The sequence below is a fragment of the Vanacampus margaritifer genome, chromosome 15 (genome assembly GCF_051991255.1).
Source record: "Vanacampus margaritifer isolate UIUO_Vmar chromosome 15, RoL_Vmar_1.0, whole genome shotgun sequence".
Taxonomy (NCBI): domain Eukaryota; kingdom Metazoa; phylum Chordata; class Actinopteri; order Syngnathiformes; family Syngnathidae; genus Vanacampus; species Vanacampus margaritifer.
Genome location: NC_135446.1, coordinates 19,563,092 through 19,584,461, shown reverse-complemented (window position 1 = coordinate 19,584,461; position 21,370 = coordinate 19,563,092). Strand labels below are relative to the sequence as shown.

At 45.0% G+C, this 21,370-nt stretch overlaps 3 protein-coding genes across 4 annotated transcripts; all 3 read left to right on the top strand.

Annotated features, from left to right (window-relative positions):
• Positions 1 to 3,104: 3,104 nt before the first annotated feature.
• On the top strand, positions 3,105 to 5,390 carry cyb5r3 (cytochrome b5 reductase 3). Of its 2 annotated transcripts, XM_077545475.1 has the most exons (10): positions 3,105 to 3,272; positions 3,530 to 3,655; positions 3,810 to 3,882; positions 3,958 to 4,064; positions 4,139 to 4,268; positions 4,348 to 4,431; positions 4,504 to 4,589; positions 4,662 to 4,761; positions 4,845 to 5,025; positions 5,140 to 5,390. In XM_077545475.1, the coding sequence occupies exons 1-9, from the start codon at positions 3,252 to 3,254 to the stop codon at positions 5,015 to 5,017; spliced, it is 900 nt and encodes a 299-aa protein (XP_077401601.1). In that variant the 5' UTR covers positions 3,105 to 3,251; the 3' UTR covers positions 5,018 to 5,025; positions 5,140 to 5,390. The 2 variants fall into 2 exon arrangements, with proteins under 2 accessions (XP_077401601.1, XP_077401600.1); XM_077545474.1 differs by having other exon boundaries at positions 4,845 to 5,390.
• A 6,169-nt stretch (positions 5,391 to 11,559) lies between these two features.
• On the top strand, positions 11,560 to 15,899 carry LOC144035148 (fibroblast growth factor 6-like). The gene is made up of 3 exons (XM_077544619.1): positions 11,560 to 12,971; positions 13,079 to 13,182; positions 14,597 to 15,899. Exons 1-3 carry the CDS (start codon positions 12,659 to 12,661, stop codon positions 14,771 to 14,773), a joined length of 594 nt encoding a protein of 197 aa, XP_077400745.1. The 5' UTR covers positions 11,560 to 12,658; the 3' UTR covers positions 14,774 to 15,899.
• A 3,617-nt stretch (positions 15,900 to 19,516) lies between these two features.
• fgf23 (fibroblast growth factor 23) lies at positions 19,517 to 21,307 on the top strand. The gene is made up of 3 exons (XM_077543956.1): positions 19,517 to 19,830; positions 19,913 to 20,016; positions 20,885 to 21,307. The coding sequence occupies exons 1-3, from the start codon at positions 19,566 to 19,568 to the stop codon at positions 21,305 to 21,307; spliced, it is 792 nt and encodes a 263-aa protein (XP_077400082.1). The 5' UTR covers positions 19,517 to 19,565.
• Positions 21,308 to 21,370: the final 63 nt, after the last annotated feature.

Here is a 21,370-nt window from a genome sequence, read left to right as displayed (position 1 = left end):
AGCTAGCTATCTCCTTAGCTGGTAAACAAGCACTATGGGAGCTAGCAAACTAGCACCTGAGGCTAAAGCCAAACTGTGGCAGGGTTTTTACTTTCTGGACCTAGATTTGCCACCTCTGATATAAAGTATATATACATATATAAAAAAGTATATATAAAGTATCAGTTTATATTCATATGCTATACATGTGCTAGCTATACATAGGCCTATGCTAGCAGACATCCAAAAAAAAAGGCTATTAATTGCTTTGGTTATTTGGGGGGGGGGGCTTCTACAAGCACATGATTTCTTACAACTTTTTTCTACTTATTCGTCAGTCCGAGGGTCTCGCCTTTCCTCAATCGTACGACGAATCTCGTATCCTTTTGCTCGACACCCCCGCTGAAGTCGAACTGTCGTGATAAAAGCACCAAGTCGTCGCCGTCGTGTCCTTAATCTCTTCTCTTTACCTTTGGTTTGTTTTGTTTTTTGTTCGTTTGGGGTTTTTTGCCTTGTCGGCCGGCGTCGCCGCTCATTTTCTTTTGATTGTTTTCCTTCAATCGTAGGAGACAAAAAGCGCCCTCGGGGGACGCCGGTGCGTAAACACTGCCATGCGCCGGGAGGCCAAGCTAGCTTGCTATCCTCTCGTGTCGCACACTGTTCGGGAACAAAACGAGTCTTGGCTTTCAGTTGCCTCGGCGCAGCGACGCCATTTTTTTCACTGCCAATCGTTGTAACCATTTGCACTCTAGGATTTTCGGTAGTTTGCGAAAAGTCGTCATTGTGTGTAAACAAAATGGCAGAACAAGCTAGCAGCTAGCTTCTCTCTGCCGCCCTCAAAAAGCAAACGGTCTCGCATCACCGTTTATTACACGGAAGGTCAGTTTTAACTTTCGAAAAATCTCACGGCACACCACCAAACAAAAATGTCACATAAAATTATATATACTCTAATTACTTGCTGTGTAGTGTGTGTCTAAAGCGATTATTCTGTTGTATGAATGGCAACAGGTGGCTACAAAGGTTCGTTATACCTTCTGCCATTTTGTGGAAGCGCATTTAATTGTTCTGCCTGTCACTATATGTTGCTGGCATTGATAAAGACATTATTTGTAGTAAATAAATCCTAATTTAGTGAAATCGGAGCTTTCTGACATTTATATCCGCCAAAAATCTAGCGTACGAGTGGTCAGGGGGACTTTCTAAGCGTTTTCTCAAGTGTTCTTGTGTAGTTAGCGTATAGCGCTATTTGCGAAGATGCTACCCATCACCGTCATTCCGCGAGCGTCTCTCGCCAAACACCCGCTTTGTGTATCACTGTGATGCCGTGCGTGTAGACGTGTAGACTTAGCGCTAGTTTGTTCCGTGGTGATGTCGTCAATTTCCCGCCAAGAGAGTTTGTTGAGCACTGTGCAATACTCCCGCGTGCGTGTGTTCATTCCATCATACAAAAAAAAAAAAAAGGCGAAATTCCGAGCGAGGAAGCAGCGACGACGTTCCCCGTTTGGTTTGGTTTTCCTCTGGTGCGCGTGTGTGTGTGCACAGTTCAGGGAGTTAAATACCAAACAAGCTCTCCAAATCTGTGTGTGTGTGTGTGTGTACATATTTACATAAAAAATGTATATCTATAAGAAATATGATCATCTAATCTTTTATGTGTCGCCATCCTTTTCTATTGGAGGTTACAATGTTGAATGTACAGTACGGACCGTGTTGGTGTTAATTAGATGTACTTTGCACTTTTATTTTGTATAAAACGACCTTTTACCCCCTCCCTTTTGCATCATTTTCAAGCTCCTGACGAGGAGGAGCAGCAAATTTTAAAGAAAAGATGTTGGGAAACAGAAAATGTTGCAAAGCAAAGTAGGAAAAGGGCAGGAACAAGGCGACAGGTGGGAAGGTGGCGGTGCAGAAAAACACAAAAACAAACGACAAAATAAAAGCCATTCAACTGCACCGCCGCCGCGCCAAGCTCCGCCTCTGACGATTCCCTGCACCAATCAGAGCAAAGCGGTGTAAAAAGTACATGACGATCCTTGTTGCCTTTGCTGTGTTTCAAAAACTGCCTGCTTGATTACTTTGTGCGTTTTCTCCTCTGTGATCTCGTAAAATTGTTCATTTATTTTTTCTTTTTCTTTTTTCCCACTGTGAGTGTGTGTGTGAGTGTGTGTATTGTGATTCACGCTGTGGAGTTTTCTGACTGTTGTTCTATAACTTCATAATATACAAATGATCAATCAATAAAAAAATGTTTTATTTCCCTGTTGAGATACAGAAAATTCACGTGTCTATTGTTATTGATTCTTTTTTTTTTTTTTTTTTTTTTAAACCTTTACTCAGGTCCACGTGTCGTCTTTGTTGTATCTTTTAGCTGCTGCCCTCTAGCGGTCAAACAGCAGAAAACAAGTCTTAGCACTTCATGGAACACTATTGCCATCAGGTGGCGGCAAAGTACACCACCACAGCTAAATAAAGATGTACTTTATTAAAATGTCACTTTTTTGATAAATGTGACGATGGCTTATGTATGTACATTTAATATAAGTTACAATATAAAAAAATACGATGCAGTACTAGTTCCGACAGAGGGGAAGGACGTAGCGTCCTATCACATAAGAGAATTTTTGCATATTTAAAAGTGAATAACCTTCGTGAATAAGATAAGAATACGGTTTATTATCGACATTTGTTTTGCGCCCAGACATCCGGGTGTGACGTCATATCAATAACCCTCCCCATCCTCCAGAGTTGTCGAGTTTTACACCAATATTAATCATTTTTAATGTGGGCAATATTTTGTGTAAAATGTGTTAAGAAAACGAGTTTCCAAACACTCGGAGAGCTAGTATTAAAAATCCACGCTGTGGTATGCGGAAGCAATGTTATGACAGAGGGAAGTGACGTTTAATCAAGTTGCCTGTGTTCATGGCAAACAATCCGGACTGTTCCTTAAAGTGTTTTAAAGACACAATTATGCTACTCTTTCAGAGCCTGGTGTGTTATTAAAATGCGTACTACAATGTACAACCTCATACAAATAATATGGTAACTTCATAAGCGTGTGAAAAGAGTGTTTTATTGCTAATATAAGTGCTGTTGGCAAGCGCAACATTTTTATTTTGAAAGACTAAGAGCGGGTTCATGTTTTTAACCATGCTAACTTGACTAAGTCGCCTGTTGCAACCTGCGAGTTGACAACCAACGCCACAGCAGCTCCCCACAACACGCGTAAATTAAGTCACTTTTCTTCCCCTTCAACCAAGTAGAAGAAAATGCTGTCCTACATCATTGGGGTGAGTCCACTTCAAATAGCACCAACATTGTTCGTCGGTGTGTCTCGGGGGTTCGCTAACTTGCTAGCTTTAGGAATGTAAATAGAGTTTGGGCGAGATGCCCGGACTCGCCCTCCGGAAAATGTGACTCACTTGACCCGCTCGGCGAGCCCGCTTAAGCCGCTAAATGAGCCCGTTAAGCCGGGACAACGCCCCGCTAGCTCCCTTTGCACAGACGATCGGCCAATGTGAAAAATGCTAATGCTAACTTGTGTCAGGTTATCCGGAGCGGCTTTGATGGCCTCGTGAACCTGCTCTTCAGGCTCCTCTTCCCCCGGAGGAGGCCCGCCATCACCCTGGAGGACCCCAGCGTCAAATATGCTCTGCGGCTCATTGATAAGCAGGTGAGGCGTTCACCGACTCGCCCTCCTCCTATTGCAAGTGCAACACATTGTCATGACATTTTGATAATAGTCAGGAATTTTTTAACATGACATGTAAAGCAAGACTTTTGGGAACATCTCATAGTGTATAAGACGTCCCCTGCTTTATTTTCAGATTGTGAGTCATGACACCCGGAAGTTCCGCTTCGCTCTGCCGTCCGGCGAACACATTCTGGGTCTCCCTGTGGGTCAGTATGACATTTACTAGGTTCCTAATCATATCTTTAATTGATCATCCCAAACCTGACAATGTCATCCCCCAGGACAGCACATCTATTTGTCGGCCAAAATCGACGGCAAGCTGGTGGTCCGCCCGTACACGCCCACGTCCAGCGATGACGACAAAGGCTACGTGGACCTGGTCATCAAGGTGATGACATTAATTCGACTTTTCCGCGGTTGACTGTTTTTCGACGACTCATTTCATCATCCGTCCACGCGCAGGTTTACTTCAAAAACGTCCATCCCAAATTCCCTGAAGGCGGCAAGATGAGCCAGTACCTGGAGAGTCTCCGCATCAACGACACTATCGACTTCAGAGGACCCAGCGGGCTTCTCATCTACCAGGGCAAAGGTCACATGATACCTGATATCAATACCTTTTTATTGGTACTCGCCCATCCATCCTAATAATGGCACATTTTCCCGTGCAGGTGTTTTTGCCATTCAGGCTGACAAAAAGTCTGCAGCTGTAACCAAGACGGCCAAACACGTGGGCATGATCGCAGGCGGGACGGGTAATTGTCCAATATCGGAGATGTTACGTGGCATATTTCATATCTGCGTGTGTCTTGTGATCGTCACATCAGGGATCACGCCCATGCTGCAGCTCATCACGGCCATCATGAAGGACCCGCAGGACCAGACGGTGTGCCACCTGCTGTTCGCCAACCAGGTGAGTCGAACCCCGGCCCTCGCTCTCCGTCCTCATCTTGGGCATGTTGATCAAGTTATGGCGTCCCAACAGACGGAGAAGGACATCCTGCTGAAGCCCGAGTTGGAGGAGATTCAGGTCAACAACCCCGAGCGCTTCAAGCTGTGGTTCACCGTGGACCGAGCGCCCGCCAGTATGTTCATCCGCACACCACAACGTGTTTGTTCAAGCATGTACGGGATTCCAATCTTCCGTGTGTGTGTGTGTGTTTTTTAGAGTGGGAGTTCAGCGAGGGCTTCATCAGCGAGACGATGGTGCGGGACCACCTTCCGGCGCCCTCTGCCGACACCCTGGTGCTGATGTGCGGACCGCCGCCCATGATCCAGTTCGCCTGCAACCCCAACCTGGACAAAGTGGGCCACGCCGCCGAGCGCAGGTTCATCTTCTAGACGCTCAGGTGTGACCCCCCCCTCCCCCCCCCCGTACATGTATTTATATCGTGTCACGCAGCTTGAGCGCTCACTCAAAATGGTGCCTTATGCTTGTTGTTGTTTTTTTTTGTATTATGCAGACTGATGTGATGTGTCAGGCCACTTGTGTGGATGCAATGTCATTTTCCGCCTTCCTGCCACTTCGATTTTCTATTCATAATCAATAATTCAACCAATGTTGATTGTCATGCATGTCGGCACTTTAACGGAGGACCCAGAAAGATGAGACATGATGACACAAGTTTTTTCCAGTTTGTTTATTGCTATCACAAAAAAAAAAGATGGGAGAATGTATGCAGCACATGTTTGATAAAATCTTCTCCCAGAACAATTTTTGCCGTTTGTGTCTTTTCTTCCTCCTCGTGAGGACGTTGTATGCACACACGTGTCACAACATCGCACACAATCCAATTTTGAGGGTTTAAGCCTTGTGGCGCAAACTAGACGGGTATGATGAAGTTGCGCAATCCTCTAGCAATTAACTAACTTTTAAGAGTTGACAAGCTGTCATTATGCCATGTTTTTTTTCCTTCCCCCTTTTCATAGAGAAAGGATCAAGACGCTAGGTCAGATTTTTTTTTTTTATGACCGTAAGACCTTATAACATGAAATGAAATATAGTTTATATAAAATTAGACCATGTTTTTAACATGACATGGTGCTTTGGGTCTTCTTCCTGGCGGCTGTGAGACCACCAGATGACAAGTCTGGCAGCTACACGACCCCAAGGATAGCTCGGTGTTATTCTGGAATGGATTTGGCTTGACTTGGCTTGAGCAGGGTGACCAAAGTAAGTAAACCCTTTTGAATCAAGTTGATCTAATTGTCTCATTTCTGTCCACAGGTTTGCATCTTCAACATAATTGCCAGATTGACTTCATTTTTTTTATTATTTTTGCTTTAATGTGTTTCTTCTCTGCAGTTTCACCAAAGCAGCGCTGAAACCCTCACCAAGGTACTTTAAACCTTCTCGTTTATATGTGCATGTTCTTCCTGCTCTTGTCCACCAGGTGGTGCTGAAGAGCCTGATACACGCAGCATGGCCTGACTTGTGAAGTCGAGCTCCTCTTCGTCAAGATTTGGACGTGTTACATAAACTAACTTTACGAATCAAAGTACTTCACTTGTTTTTTTTTTGTTTTGTTTTTATTCTAGGTGGTGCTGGTGCAGGCCAATCAGAAACATGACGTCATGATCAACCTCCTTTGCAACTGTCAATGACGTAAGCCGCAAACAAACTTCCCTCGGCTGGTAAGAGAAGGCGCATTTCATTTCAGCTAGCATGTTTCGATGTGAATGTCTGTTTTTTTGTGTCTAGTGTGGAGGACGATGGCGTACCCAAAAATTTCTGCACAAGTTGACTTTCTAAAATTCAGTTTTTGTTTTTTTTCTTGGGTCCAAGCTCTTCTTCCTGGCCGACCACTTCACCACACGCAGGGAGGAGCAGATTGTCAACCAACTTGTTTGCTTTGTTTAATGTCTACTTTGCAAAAGAAATCAAACTTGATTACAAATAATACTTCAACTCTCAATTTGTCCTTCTCAAACATCACAAAAATCTAACTTAAAAATAACACTTTTTTTTGGGAGCGGATTGTTTTAAAAACTTTTTTTTTTTAATTCAAAATTATTTTTTCCCCCAAAATTAGGGTTAGGCTTTTTTATCGATTTATGTGTCTTGCCTGCATTAATTATATTATATGGGTTCAAATTGTCTTCATATTTTTGATTATTTCCCCATTCTCAAGGGATTTTTATTCCCATTTGACCCCATTTACTGATTTCTTTATCAGCAGAATATTGAAGAATATTTTGGGTTTATGACAGGCGATCTGATACATTTTTAAACCTATTCAGAAAATAGCATTGTCTCTTTCAAGTCAAGCGCTTTCCTTGATTAACTTTTGAAACAAACTAGAGTGTTATAAAGCACCGGGAACCGGAACCACAATGTTTAAAAACAACAACAAAGCTAGATTGCACTTCTACTAATGATAATGCAAGAACGTTACAATATTTGTGTAGGCTGCAAGTGACTATACAGTATATTTAATTAATCATCGGTTAATTATAGTGTCAATTATGGAATAGTGTGCGAAAATCGCGTGTTTTGAATATTCGAAACCTATGTTTTTTTCTTTCCTGCTTGCGCAACGTCGATTTGGGTCAATGTGTCAACCGAGATGGCCCGCACCAGACGTCCACAAGGGGGCAGCATTCCTCCGAAGCTCCGGGACATCCTGTCACCGAGCACCCATCAACCGAACGACGCGTCTGCGGCCGCCCGCTCGCCAGCTCGCCCACTTTCCTCACCCACCTCAAGCCTTGTCATTTTCCCCGTTTGGTGCGAGGGGGCGGTTTGTCGTCTGTGGTTTGTCGCGTTGCGCGCGGACCCGGAGGAGACCCGGGTGGGATGTGACGGTCCGTGCTGTCTTTGGGCCCCAGACGAGAGCAGACACGCAACTAAATGCCCTGTGGTCGCGCATTCCGAAACTCCTCCAGAACTTCCTACAGACAGCTGTGACCAAAATATCAGATCCTGCCGTGCGTTGCCGTCACAACATCGCGTCTTGGTTCACACGGAAATATGTTTACAATAACGTCTCTTGTCTTCCCTTTAAAACTATTTCATCCTTTTATGTACAGTAATCCCATTTTTGTTCAAAGTAGGCTATTTGTTGTCATGTTTTGTTGACACCTGTTGCAAGCCTATATTAGCAGGAGGAAAGTCCTCAGCGGCCTCCATGTGAGCTTGTGAGTTGGAAGTGGTCAGGATGCTGCCCCACCCCCCCCCCCCCCCCCTCGTCCGCTCACATGAATGCCATCATTATGCTGTGGTCCAGAGTGGTAGTTTGCGTGGGGGGTCGGTTTCCAGGGCCTCTGCCCTTGTATGGCCGTTCCGCTGTTGTTATTTACATTCCGCGCAAAGACTGTGCTTTACGTTGTAATCTCCTGTGGAAAGTATTTTTGAGTTTCTTCTCTCAGTTATTTACAAGCTGCACGCACACGCGTGGATCCTTTGCCCTTTCGGATATCCGGTGGTGACGCTCTTCCTAACCCCGGCGTGCGGCGTGAACTTCAAATTGTCACGTGTCCCGGCCAGTGGAGTCGGCGGCGACCGCGGCGGGCGCAGACGTCCTCTCTGGTGCTGGCACTGAGTGAGCAGACGCATCTGTCAATCAGTGGCTTCCGGAGTTTGTTTTCCGAGGTCTCGTCGTCTTCTTAAGTACATGCTTTCGCCGCACAGCTAATTGCTAGGGACATAATAGGACGCGTGGGCTCGTGACTGCACAAATTTAGGACCATATGGAAAACGCCGCACGTTGATTAGTGTGCCTTTTTTATGTGAGGCGTTCAGGTGCATCACGTGACTAAAGGATGGGGTTGAGTTTTTCGACATGGCTGCTAGCATTGATTTATGAGCATGAACCTCGCTGGATCTTTGCTTTGTCTCATTAGGATGAGCTTTACATTAGTTCCGAGTCAGGGCGACTGCTTGCTAAATGCCTCAGCGTCGTTTCCCAGTCGCGGGATATTGATCGGCCTAATCTGCATTCCCGGTGCTGCAATGCAGTCACAAATCTTCAGGTGCGGCGCTGGGGGTGTCCTGACACGTCTTGGACACCAGAGGGGGGCAGTCGAGAGGTCAAGCAGAAACCAGGAAGCAGACTTTTTTTCCCTTTTTTTTTTTAAGAAGTCAACCTTAATAGGTTGTATTATATGTGACCTCACTAGTCAAAATATGACATTCTGATTTATTTTACATTTGTGGAATATGAGTTCTGAAGCACAATCCAGCTGTTTCCATCCATCTCAGGGGGCGGCCATTTTGCCTCTTGCTGTCGACTGAAGATGACATCACAGTTGCTCAGGGCTCGGGCGACGACCAATCACAGCTCACCTGTTTTCTGAAGCTGAGCTGTGATTTGTTGTAACCTGAGCAACTGTGATGTCATTTTCACTCGACAGCAAGTGGCAAAATGGCCGCTTTCCGATATTGATAAAAACTGTTGGATTTTGCTGCTTAACTCATATTCTACTAACGTAACATTAACCAGAATACTGTATTTAAACTAGTGGGGCTGCATAGAACATATTATTGTCAAGATAAAGCCCGATAAAGACAACTTTGTCACTTTCTTTTGAACGTTTTATGTACTTTTTCTTGATGTGATTTTCCGGAGAAATCTTTCTTCAGGCTTCTGATTGGCTGAAATGGTCGTACGACTTTCACTGATTGCTGGCTCTCGATTCTAAATATCATTTGTTAGTTGCTCTCCAAAACGGGCCTCGTGCCAAAACCTTTGATTAACTCCCGGCACGGGTGTGGATTTCATCCGTCAGAGGCCGTGACAGAAATAAACGGTCTGATCTTTGTTGTGCTGGCTGAGTGACAGCTCATCCCTCTTCTCTTCTCCTCCATGACTCTCCTTTCCCACTCGGCCTTGATCCGCCGCCGCTGGTCCGCCGCCGCGTTCTTTTCATCCTCGGGTGAGAACGGGAAGAGCGGTGGTCAAAATGCGCCTGCGGGATTCCTCGCATTCTCCTGAGCCGGCTCGGCCCCGGTGTTGGGTTCCTCGGAGGGGGCCGCAGGAGCTGGCGGGGGGCCGAAATCGGCTGACGACTCAGCAGCTGACACCTCCCGTGATCTCTGCCTCTTCCCACCGCCGTAAACCAAATCATCGACTTTTGCCAGGTGTTCCACTTTTCAGTTTGGCTCACAGTTTGCCTTTCCAGCTTTTTGAAGCGTGGCAATAACGACAGCTGTGACCATTGCGTGGACACCAATGAGCACAAAATCGTTATTTTTTAAATTAACGTGAATGTGATTGAACGTATTTATTTATTTGAAATCAAGTGGATTTTTTAATTGAATGAATGATTAAGTAAATGACACACTGTCACTTTAAATTATTGTCATCTCATGATGACCTCATGTCAAGAGTCATCGTGTTCGTCGTGTTGCATTCAAGGGCACCAAAGTGCTGCGTCACGAGCAGCAAAAGTCACCTCCACCTACAGCTGAGTCAGCCGCTGCTTTCCCGATTTGGCAACGGACACCTCTGCAAGGTCTACCGGATGTACGCACCCTTGCAGAGGTATCGTTACCGGGAAACACCCGCATCGCTGTCGCAACCTCGATATATGCGGATGCTTAAAAAAAGATCCTCTTGTGTCCCAAGTTTATTTATTTATAAGTGGCGGAGCGGTTTCTTTTCTTTTTTTTTCAGCTGCTGAATTAAACATCAGCTGACTCAGCAGGAATCCACCCTGGAGTCATCTCCAAATCTCGTTCTGTCTATTTATTTATTTATTATGGATCTCTAGAAAGTGATTTAGCCACTACTATTTGCGGCTTTATTATTATTATTATTCCTGCCATTGTCTGTCTATGTCAAGCACTCTGATGTCATTCCAGCCGAATGGCAGCTGCTGCGCCAATATCTCCCTTTAAAGCCCGACTTAATCAGGCGCTCATTGCATTGGATCCACTTACTTACACTTTCATAATGCTCTTTGAATGGCCCATTGATTGGCTGCATGTGTGCACTAAATGGATGCTATAATTGCAACCAAGACAGCTGACCCCATCTGTCCGTCAAAATGGCCGGGATGTTCTGACTCGGTAAACTTCCTAAAGATTTCTTCTCTAATCATGACCCTTTTTTTTCCCCCGTTTTGTACGTGCATGCGTGTTTCAGATGCTAACGAGCGGCGGCATCGACATACCCCCCCCCCCCCCCCCCCCCGGTGCTCATTAAAAGTGCTCACTCGGCATCGATTCGGGTTTCATTTGTCAATAGGGCGGCTTCTTTTTTTTTTTGCCTTTTCAGGCCTTCGCTGGCCTTGTGCAAAGCTGCAATGGACAATATATGCAAATTGCATATATTGCATCTGTCATTTAAAAATGAGCCGTTCTCTGGCATCTCTGGCTTGGTTGCTATGGCGACGGCACACGCTTTGACCTGCAGGGAATATCCCCCAGCGTCCCATCGTCCCCCATGGGACCGAACCAAACCTATATTTTTAGCATTGCACCTGCACTACATGTGTAGATGCATGACGCGCATTATGAATATTTGCATTGGGAAGTGTGGCCATAAACTTCCGGTCTAAATCAGGCAGTCATGCAGCCACACATGACCCCCGTCCCCAATTTGGGCTGCGGACACCGTATCCGTCTTTCCGTCCTTCCATTCCATTCAACGGTTGCTCAACCCCAATGAATGTCAAACACATGCCCACCCCCCATGTTGGTCTCCCGTGTCACTTAAATCCCACCACAGGAAGGCGAAAAGAAGACTGAGGTGCTCGCCAAAATAAAAGCCTTCAGATGACGCATTTCAATTGTGAAAATTAGGGATGGGCGAGGACCGACATCAGGTATCTGTATCGACCAATACCAGGTTGTTTGTATTCAAGATCGGCACCCATGACGACGCCCCGATACTGGTATCGACCTCCCTATTGTGGCTGTTTTACGATCAAAACCATAGAAAAGTGCATACAAAAGGAACAATAGCTAGAAGTGCTATTGAACGATCCTATTGTGAAAATGCGTCTTTTAGTCAGAACTGGCCAAAGCAGGAAGTTGATATTATTTTATGGAACCGCTGCAGCTTTGCGCATTTAGATAATTAGATAGTCAAGAATTACTTTCAAAATAAACAGACAGCAACTCTCAAGTGTTCAATTTCCTTCGCTTCCTCTTGCTAATGAAGCCGCCAAATAATTGCAACTGAGCATCATGCCGGACTAGTCTTCAGCACGTCTGCTTTACGGTTTTCGGCCTCATGGGGTTCAAATCTCGGCTTCAGCCTTACTTCATATTCCAAAGGTTTGTTGAAGATTTATGAGTGAGTGACCTTATTTGTTTATGTACCTTGATTGGCTCCAAAGCTAAAACCATTTTTTAAAAATAATAATAATAATAATTAAAGGTATGGATTATAGCTGGGGGAGAAAAAGGCTCAAGTGACTCACTGATGCCCCTTGAGGCCTAATGTGGCACTTGCCCATGCAGGTTGCCCTTCCACTGCATCGTGTCATTTTTGCAGATATATTGTGTTTTATTTTGAAAGTCAAACGAGGAAACTGTCCCTATCGCAGTGCGCGCTTGCTTGGCTCGGGTGTGAAGGTGCAGCACCCCCATCGCGCCCATCACAAGTGCCCGCAGGGACTTTTGGACCCCCTCTCTCTCTCTCTATCTGTCCCTTCTTGTCCTCCTCCCATCTCCCACTCGTGACTCAGTGTTTGGGGTGGAGTGGGGGTCTACGGCGGTGATGTCACGCCGCTGAGGGATGAGAGCGTCAGGGCCAAGGTGAGTAAAGCCGCCCGCGCTGCGGAGTTCCTCCACTGGCCGGCGTTGCCCGCGAACGAGGCGGCGAAAGATGCTCATCGCCGGCGGCGCCACTCCAAGCTCGGACGCACTCCCTCCCTCCGCTCCCTCAGCTCCCGCCGCTCGGATCCCGGGCCATGGCGCCTTGAGCCGCCTCCTTCGCCCCACCAACAGCCTCCGCCGCCGCCGCGATGTCACAGGACGACAGGAAGTAGGACGACGTGCATTTCTCGGGCAGGTGTCCGCGTGCCCCCACTTGCATGGCGCCTGCGCAAAGGCGCCTCTGCAGCATGACGCTGCCGGCCGCGCTCGTACTCTGGACTTGCGTGTGGGGGGTGGCCGCCCCCAGCAGCCGCGGGGCCAACGGCACTGACTTGGAGCGGCGCTGGGAGACGCTGTTCTCGCGCTCCTACCTGGGCCTCGCGGGCGGGCGGGCGCAACCCAGCTGGCAGAGCGACTACCTGCGGGGCGTCAAGCGCGTGCGCCGCCTTTACTGCAACGTGGGCATCGGCTTCCACCTGCAGGTGCTCCCTGACGGCAGGATCGCCGGCGCGCACCTCGAGGAGCCGCACAGTGAGTTGGCGTCCGCTTGCGCGTAAAGTTGCCGCAACACTGGCGCGCGTGCGCAGACGCTGCACCTGCATGAGGATGAGGATGATGCTAACGTCGCTCTTCTTCAGGTCTCATCGAGATCTCCAGCGTGGAGCGAGGAGTGGTTAGCCTGTTCGGCGTCAAGACCGAGATGTTCGTGGCCATGAACCACAGGGGGAGGCTCTACGCCACGGTAAATGGATCGTCTTTTATCGTGCACCAAAATGAATCAAATGCCCACAAAATATTAACTCATAAATTACAAATTCCATTCCATTACAAAGTCCGCGGGCTACTACTACCCTAAACAAATCACTAGTTGACATTTCAAACTTTAAAATGTGTCAAATGTGACAGAATGGACACATTGGTGTCCGCGTAGATGCCTGATGGCAAAGTTGAAGAGTGATCACTCCCCACTTTTACAACCTGCTCTGAGATGAGTCCAAAATGGCGGCTTTACGAGAGTCGTTGCGTTATTAATATTCTGGCACGCGGAGGCGTCACATGTCCAAATAAACGTCCCCACGGAGGCCTATTTGTTTTTGATTTAGGGCAGGGGTCTGCTACCTGCAGCTCTGGAGCCACATGTGGCTCTTTTAGTCCCTCACCCATGTGGCTCCCTGTGGATCTCAAAAAACAAAAAAAGTATAATTTTTTTCCTACATATTTAATTACATTTTTTTTTAGATAAGATATACTTTGAATAAATTAATGATTAGATTTTTTTTTATTTAAAAAAAAACAACACATTTTTTAAAGTCAGAGTCCAAATTTGTAAGTTGTCTGAAAAAGAGACAAAAAATAGATGGAAAAGTTTTTATAGCTAAAAATGCCCAAAAAAGTGACCATGGAATGTCTAAAAAGAGCAGAAAATTACCATAGCGTACACAAACTTGACCCCAAAAAATGTAAAAATAAAAATAAAAACAAAAGAAGAAAGGCAGAAAATTACCACCAAATTTATTTGGAATTGTCAAAAAAAAAACAGGCAGAAAAAACATTCAAAATGTAACTGTAAAATTTCAACAACAAAAAAAAACAAGAAATCCCCAAAATTATAATATAATGTACACAAAGTTGCCCCGAAAAAGTCAGAAAATATATATCCAAAAATATCCAAAGACAAAAGAAGAAACCCCCCAAATTGCCAAAAATGTCAGAAAATTAATAGCAAAAAAAAAAAAAAAAGGTAGGGGAAAAAATGTCAAAAAATAGCCATAAAATCGTCAAAAAAAAGGAAGAAGAGATGCAAAAATGACCATAATATGTCCATACTGTTTTGTTCATCACAATGTTCAAAAGTTTTGTGAAGATTTTTGGGTCATTTATTTGGCCTAAAATGGCTCTTTTGACAGTAAAGTTTGCTGACCCCTGATTTAGGCTCACCGCAGAGATAGGCTACAAAATTGACCTCATTCTCTAACTTCAACACGACGAATAAAAACTTTCAGTCAGTTTTTTGTTTTTTTTTAAGCATATGACATTGAACAGGAAACAACTATTTTGAGCTCAAAAGTATTGGGACAGTTGAAAAAAAAAATTGTAAATCATACTCGATTGTCTTTAGGTCGGGGTTTTCGTGACAGCTTTGGTTGTTTTTCTAGAGGCTCTTCAGCGACGAGTGCAAGTTCAGGGAGACGCTGCTGGCCAACAACTACAACGCCTACGAGTCTTTTGTTTACAAGGGCTTCTACGTGGCCCTCAGCCGGCACGGGCGGGCGCGGCGAGGCGACAAGGCCAGCACCGCCGCCACCAGCACGCACTTCCTCCCTCGGTTGTGACGGACGCCGCCGACGCGAGCATTTGCACATGCGGATTATTTTTTTTTTTCCCTTCCAGGTAACGCCGTGTCCACGCCAATGAACTGCGCCAATGTCGATTCTGTTATTATATAAAGTATATATGTATATTTGGAGAGCTATCTTTATATTATGTATGCCATACTGTGCTGCTTTCGGGGCCTTTGCTGCTCTCACTTGGTGCTTGCTCAGCTACACTATATGGACACGCCTCATCAATCAATCAATCAATAAATCTGTCCAACTCTGGGAACGGTGCACAAAACAAGAGCCACAAAAAAAAGCATGCTTGGATGAATTTGGTTTGGACACAAAATTGCACAAAAAAATTTGCCACAAACACACTTCAAAAGTCACTCCTGCTCAAATAAGTGCCTTGAGATACGAGGGACCTGACTCACAATTTATTTTTGAGATACAAGCTGTTTTTTGGATGCTTTTTTATTTATTTTTTTGCTTTGGCTTGCAAGCAAAACAACACTTTAAGCAACACATATGTATTTTTATTTAATTATGTCATTACTTAGAGTAATATCATACACTCTAAAATCAGTTGGGTCAAAAATGGACCGATCCTCGACTTGGGTGAATTTGACCCAACTTTGAGTCAAGAAATGGGTCTTTTAGTGTAAAAGAACTCATAAAGGTCAGATCCTTTACTTGGGTCAAAAGATGGGGTTGTTTTGTATGAAACCACCCTGAAAGTCGGGTCAAATTGATGCGTAATTGGGTTACTTTTGACCCAACTGTTTTTAGAGTGTAGGCTGCTTTAACAGTACTTTGAGTTACAAACGTGGTCACGGAACAAATTGAACTTGTATCTCAAGGCACCACTGTTAATAAAGTCCATATAGTGTATGTCGCTGACACGGAGGAAGAGCGTAAGTGCTTAAAAAGGGTCTTTTAATTACCTCAAAGCACCGAGTTGGAGATGAAGGATGCATGGAACAAGCTTGAGTGTACGCGTGTGTGTGCGTGACTGATTTTAAATGCACTACTTTTGCTGTACGATTTAAAAAGGTGCCTTGGCGCTCCCACTCGAGGCCCCCTTGAACTTGCATGTAAGAGACACCCGGGTGAGGCAAAAAATAGGAATGACGATACGGAGCGGGCCTCAAGGAAGGTGGTGGGGGGGGGGTGTGGGGGGGGTGGGGGGGGTCAGCATGGGGGAGGGAACGAGGGTGAGGCTATCTCTGGTTCTTCGCGCTGTAACGGTGAAGTCATTTACAATCTCTGCTGCAGAGCAGAGGGGAGCCCAATAAAACGCAGAGTGAGACCTCTGTGTCGTAGCTCAAGTGTGAACAGAGTGAGACGCCGACACGATTTTTGACACTGGTTGACTTTCAAATTGTTCTCATTTCAAAACCGCGCCTACACAGCCTCTTTGCCACCTCACCGTCTTCTCTGAGCAGGATTGGAGGGTGGGGAGGAGAGGGGGTGAAGCGGCAGCAAAACAGGCCAAAATCCAGACGTCAGCCCAAATAATGATAATAAAGTAAGACTACTCAACCTTGATGGTAACGCACAAACATGAGCTAATCCATGCTATGTCACGATGCTGTTAGCTCATGCTAATTAATTATGTTAGCATCTGCTTGGGAAAATTAATCAGACTAAATGTATTACTCATAATGGACACCACTTTTAGGGATGTGCAATATGTTGCTAAAATGTTAGCGCACGTAACAGCCACTGTTGCATGTGATGTCCAATTTAAAAAATACACAATGTAAATAGTGCAGAGTTTTAAAAAATGAATTCAGGAGACACTAGTCACAATTCAAGATGTCGCCTCAGTGTTGCTGTTGGTATATGTGAGCGAGTGAGTGTGTGCGTGCCCTTGCCCTTTTCCCCAGTGTGTGTGTGCGTGCGTGCACTGCAGTAGCAGCCAGCAGCAGTTTCTCCACTTTCAATGCCGTTAGGAACAAGTGGGTCGCATGCAGGATGCAGTAAAGGACAATGCAGCAAAATAGCCATGCCGTTCATTCTTTTCCCGCTCGACTAGTCGGGTCTGAATTAATTGTACTTCCGATAGTGAAATATCCGCGACGAATGTCTTTGTACAAAATGGTCTTGCGCCATAATGATCTGTGCTTCTTTCAAGTCACGTAGCAGCCTGTCAAGGTGGCAAAGTATAGTCGGGTCTGAATGAATTGGACAACAAACTAAATGGTCATAAGTCAGACTCAGCTGTTCTTTTTCTTTCTTCAGGCAGCAGTCAATTTTGGTGCCAGACGAGATGGGTCTGAATTTAATGTTGCAATCCCAAACTTCACCATCCTGATTTAATTGTTACAGCAGCCTCTTTAGGCGTGTCACTACTTGTACCTACTCTATTTTCTGTTTAAGTTGACAACGCAGCCCATTTAGGCAACAAACTTGAGTCTGAATTAATTCTACTAGCAAAATTGATGACAAGGTGCACATGAATTTGCCCCTAATCAAACTCCATTCTCCTTCCCTGATTTGATTCATACCGCAGCCTGTTTAGGCGGCAAAATAGTTGGGCGTCAGTCCTGCTGTTGGCCTCCAAATTCATGACGCCCCAAATATAAGCTCTGTCGAATTTCACGTGCTCTACAAAATAGGGTTAAATGCATTCATCATACCCGTCTGATGAGAGCAGTTTTATTTCTGCTCGTAATGTCTACATTGGCAACTTATTCTTGACTGCATCATAAAAAAACAAAAGTCATCAAATAAAGCATCTGCACCCAAAAGCTTTGCTAATCCAAATTTGTCCTTGCGATTCTTTTCCCCGTTAGTCAAATTTTCACTGTACTGTTTGCATGACCACCTTCACCTGCTGCCTTAGTTTGACTGTCCATTAAAAAAAAAAAAAAAAAAAAAAAACGTTGACTGGTTGTCCCCAAAGCAAAGCGAGTTGGAGTCTTTTTATTTTTGTACGTATGTGCTGTGCACAGCAGTCCACTGTATTCCTGGGAAAACAATAAAAACTTTTCAACAACTCACTGCTGCCCCTAGTGTCCACTCACGTGAGTCGCATTCACTTCTCATTTCAATGCACGTTCAATTTTTTGGGGGGTTGAAAAACTGAAATAAAGTTAATTTTAACATGTTTTAGTTTTTGCAAATATGTTGACTCAGCAATACGGTAATATGATAAATATCCTTATGCAGAGATTTGTGTACTCATATTTTCAACATATAACATTAATGTGATCATTTCAATTAGAAATATTGTAATGATTGAAAATAGTGCCGCACTATGCACATAATAGCTGTGATTGGGAAAAACAAACAAACAAAAGAGCACTGGATTCTTAAAGCAGTAAAATAAAATACATGAACTCCATTAACGAGGATGGGTCATGTTCAAAAGTAATTAAAAATATTTAAATATTATAACAGAATAAAAAAAATCCCAACCCTAACCCATACAATTTCAGACACGATCCACATTAATCCTTTTCATTCATTATAATAAAACATGATCAAAAAGAAAAGGGAAATAATTAGTGCTGTTTATTGTTTAAACACTATTTTATACAAATTAGTTGAAAAGAAATGAGCTCATAATTTCGTGGCAACAAATCACATTTCAGTTGAATTTTAAGTTGGTTAATTTAACTTAATGTAAAGTTGTCCTTTCGTGCTTTCCCGCATTTTACAACACACGAGAGTTTACCCAACCTTGCTGGCTATTTTAAACTATAAATAAATAAAATAAAAACAAGTCAGCAAATTGATTTGGGCCAAACAACGTACTTGCTTTGTTATGCTAACTCACTCTTTTCCATAAATATCGATACATTTTTATTTTAAAGTTACCGTTTTAGGCAATCCATGTTGTTGTTGTTGTTGTTTTTTTACAGTGTAGTTGCGTTTAGGAATCGCGCCATCTGCTGGCTAAACGGTGAATGTGTTGTCAGGTGCGTCCAATCGCCTTTTGCAGTAACAGCATGCGGTATCAAAAGTATTCAAGTTCAATTCTCAGGTAAATATTAGGATTTAAAGAGACTTTTTGTACAGGTCGAACGAACTTAAGCTTTTTTACTTTAAGTAATATGGTAATAGTTTCTTCTCGGTATGTGCATATCAGGGCACGTGCCCTGACGTGGTTTTCTGATTACCGGTAATCTCGTATTCGTGGAATAATAATTAATCAGATTAATACACCCGCTCCAAAAAATTTGACTTGACTTTAATGACAAAATCTTGGGCAAATGGAGCGAGCCAAAAAAAAACTAGCCAAAAGTAAAGCCCAATATTTTGAGTGTGTGGCGGCCATTTGTCATTGATTTGTTGATTTGTGTCACGTGCGGATGCAATGTAGCCTATCACGTGCAAACCAATGCAGTGTGGGAATGGCATCGGCCTCTATATGTTTATCTTTAACTTTCACGTCAAACTGCAAACAAAATCACTCGAGTTTATCCGTATTGAGGCTTAAAACAACAACAGCTATTTCAGTCAAGAATCAATTTCTACTTAGTGAAGTAACGAAGTGTCTTACTTCGTTACTTCACTTGACTGTATTTGTTTAACCACCGGAACATATTTCCTGTGTGAGGTGGGCAGGAAAGAGTCCAAAAACGATTTAAAAAAAAAAAAAGACGAGAAAAAAAAAAGAGCACCAACAACAAGTGCGGTGGCCCGGGCCGCGGGTCTAAACACGCCCAGGTGGAAGTGGCCCTTCCGCCGCTGCAAAGCCGCACATCTGCGTTGGTGGACGGATGCGAGCAGGGCAGGGGTGGCGCGGGGGTCCTTAAATAGCATCCGTCTCCCAGCACGGCTGCAGAAGCCTCCCATCATGCGCCACATGGCATCTTTCTGCTACGGGTTGGAGGAGGCCACGCAGCGCCGCCGCCGAAGCGTCCCGCCGGCGGCCTGGATGCTCGCGCTCGCCCTCCTGCAGGGCGGCTGCGCGGCGTCCAACCAGTCGCCCCTGGCGGGCAGCAACTGGGGCAGCCCGCGGAGGTTCGTGCACCTGCAGACCTCCACGGAGCTCAGCAACTTCTACCTGGAGATCAAGCTGGACGGCACCGTGCGGAGAAGCGCCAGCAGGAATCCGTACAGTGCGTGTCGTGTGTTGTTGATGTGTTGTTCAAGTTGGAGCTCCCGTTTTGATGTTTGTCGTTGTTTTGGGGTGTCGCGCAGGCGTCATCATGCTGAAGGCGGACACCAGGGAGCGCGTCGCCATCCTGGGCGTGAAAAGCAGCCGGTACCTTTGTTTGGACCTGGACGGAACCCCCTTCACCTCGGTGAGTCTCCTCATCCTCATTTGTCATCAACTCAGTGCAAGTGTGTCGTCACTCTTGCCCTTGTTTGACGCGCGCTTTTACGCGCAGTTTCGCGGACAGTTTGGAAGAAAAATAGTCATCAACTTGTTGAGGAATCATAATAAATATGTGGCAGTTAAGGAAATCGAAGAGCGTTAATAATGAGGACATTTACGAGAAGACAAGTGAATTAGAATAACAAGCGGCGGTAATGTATCAGAAAAGGTTAATATAAAGATGACAACAAATGAATAACAAGCTATATGACAAATATAAAAAGGTATAAAGAACATAGAAATATAAAGGATATGAACTAATTAAAATGCAGAGCATATAGGAAAAATCAAGACCGTTCTAGATTATTTAAGAAAATATAAACAATACTGTGGGGAAGTTAAATAACCCTATAAAACTGTAAAATAAAAATATAAATAAATAAAAAATAAAGCAGCCTACATTATAGTTTAAAATCATTGAAATATTGGGGCAAAATGGAAGTGTGCACATGCATGGGTGAAGCTAATAGTTTCAAAGTAGGGTTTTAAGACTTAAATTAGAAGTTTGGTTCAAAGGGTTTCAAACGGTTGGAGATAAAGTAAATAAATAATGTGCAATGAGGGAGGATTATGTTGTCAATATATACTATCCTAGAAACTTTTCACTTGTCACACCAAGTCAGCAAGATTGATTTTATTGAGTAGCCTCTTGGCTACTATACCAAATGAATAACAGTAACAGTAACAAATCCCAAAATGGGTGCGAACGAATATGCACAGAATCTGACAAGTGTAAATCACGTATCTCGTGGATCATGAACTGATTGTTGCGTCGGTTGGTGTCTCCCGCACAGGCGGTGTGTCTCCGCGACGACTGCGTGTTCGAGCACAGACTGCTGGAGAACAACCGCGACGTCTTCTACTCCATCCGCACCGGCATCCTGGTCAACCTGGAGGGCTCCCGCCAGGTGTTCGCTGCCGGCCACAACCTGCCGCCCACCGCGCTCTTCCTGCCCAAGAGCAGCACGGTGCCCCTGGAGCGCCTCCTGCTGCAGCGGGAGAGGCGCAGGCGGCCACAGGGAGAGACCTCCGCCGCCTCCGTCGTCCCGGCGGCTGGCGCGGAAGGTTCCGACTCCAGGGCCGTGCCGGAGGATGACGCGGAGCTGGAGCCCGGCGACGACGGCGCCAACGTGTCACGGGAGTTGCTTCGCGAGCCGCCGGCCGACGACCCGTGGAGCGTGCATTCCTCGAACCCTTCCAGTCCGCGCAGTGAGTGAGTGATTGAGTGCCCCCCCCCCACCCCCCACCCCCAATAACAACCGCATAAAAATAAATACAAA

Bases quoted from the DNA above. Each gene is read 5' to 3' on its own strand.
- fgf23 (XM_077543956.1), top strand. From the start codon at position 19,566: ATGCGCCACATGGCATCTTTCTGCTACGGGTTGGAGGAGGCCACGCAG. The intron at 19,831-19,912 runs GTGCGTGTCGTG...GGTGTCGCGCAG, and splicing joins CGCCAGCAGGAATCCGTACA to GCGTCATCATGCTGAAGGCG. The intron at 20,017-20,884 runs GTGAGTCTCCTC...TCTCCCGCACAG, and splicing joins ACGGAACCCCCTTCACCTCG to GCGGTGTGTCTCCGCGACGA.
- LOC144035148 (XM_077544619.1), top strand. From the start codon at position 12,659: ATGGCGCCTGCGCAAAGGCGCCTCTGCAGCATGACGCTGCCGGCCGCG. The intron at 12,972-13,078 runs GTGAGTTGGCGT...GCTCTTCTTCAG, and splicing joins GCACCTCGAGGAGCCGCACA to GTCTCATCGAGATCTCCAGC. The intron at 13,183-14,596 runs GTAAATGGATCG...TTGTTTTTCTAG, and splicing joins GGGGGAGGCTCTACGCCACG to AGGCTCTTCAGCGACGAGTG.
- cyb5r3 (XM_077545475.1), top strand. From the start codon at position 3,252: ATGCTGTCCTACATCATTGGG. The intron at 4,590-4,661 runs GTGAGTCGAACC...GCGTCCCAACAG, and splicing joins ACCTGCTGTTCGCCAACCAG to ACGGAGAAGGACATCCTGCT. The intron at 4,762-4,844 runs GTATGTTCATCC...TGTGTTTTTTAG, and splicing joins CGTGGACCGAGCGCCCGCCA to AGTGGGAGTTCAGCGAGGGC.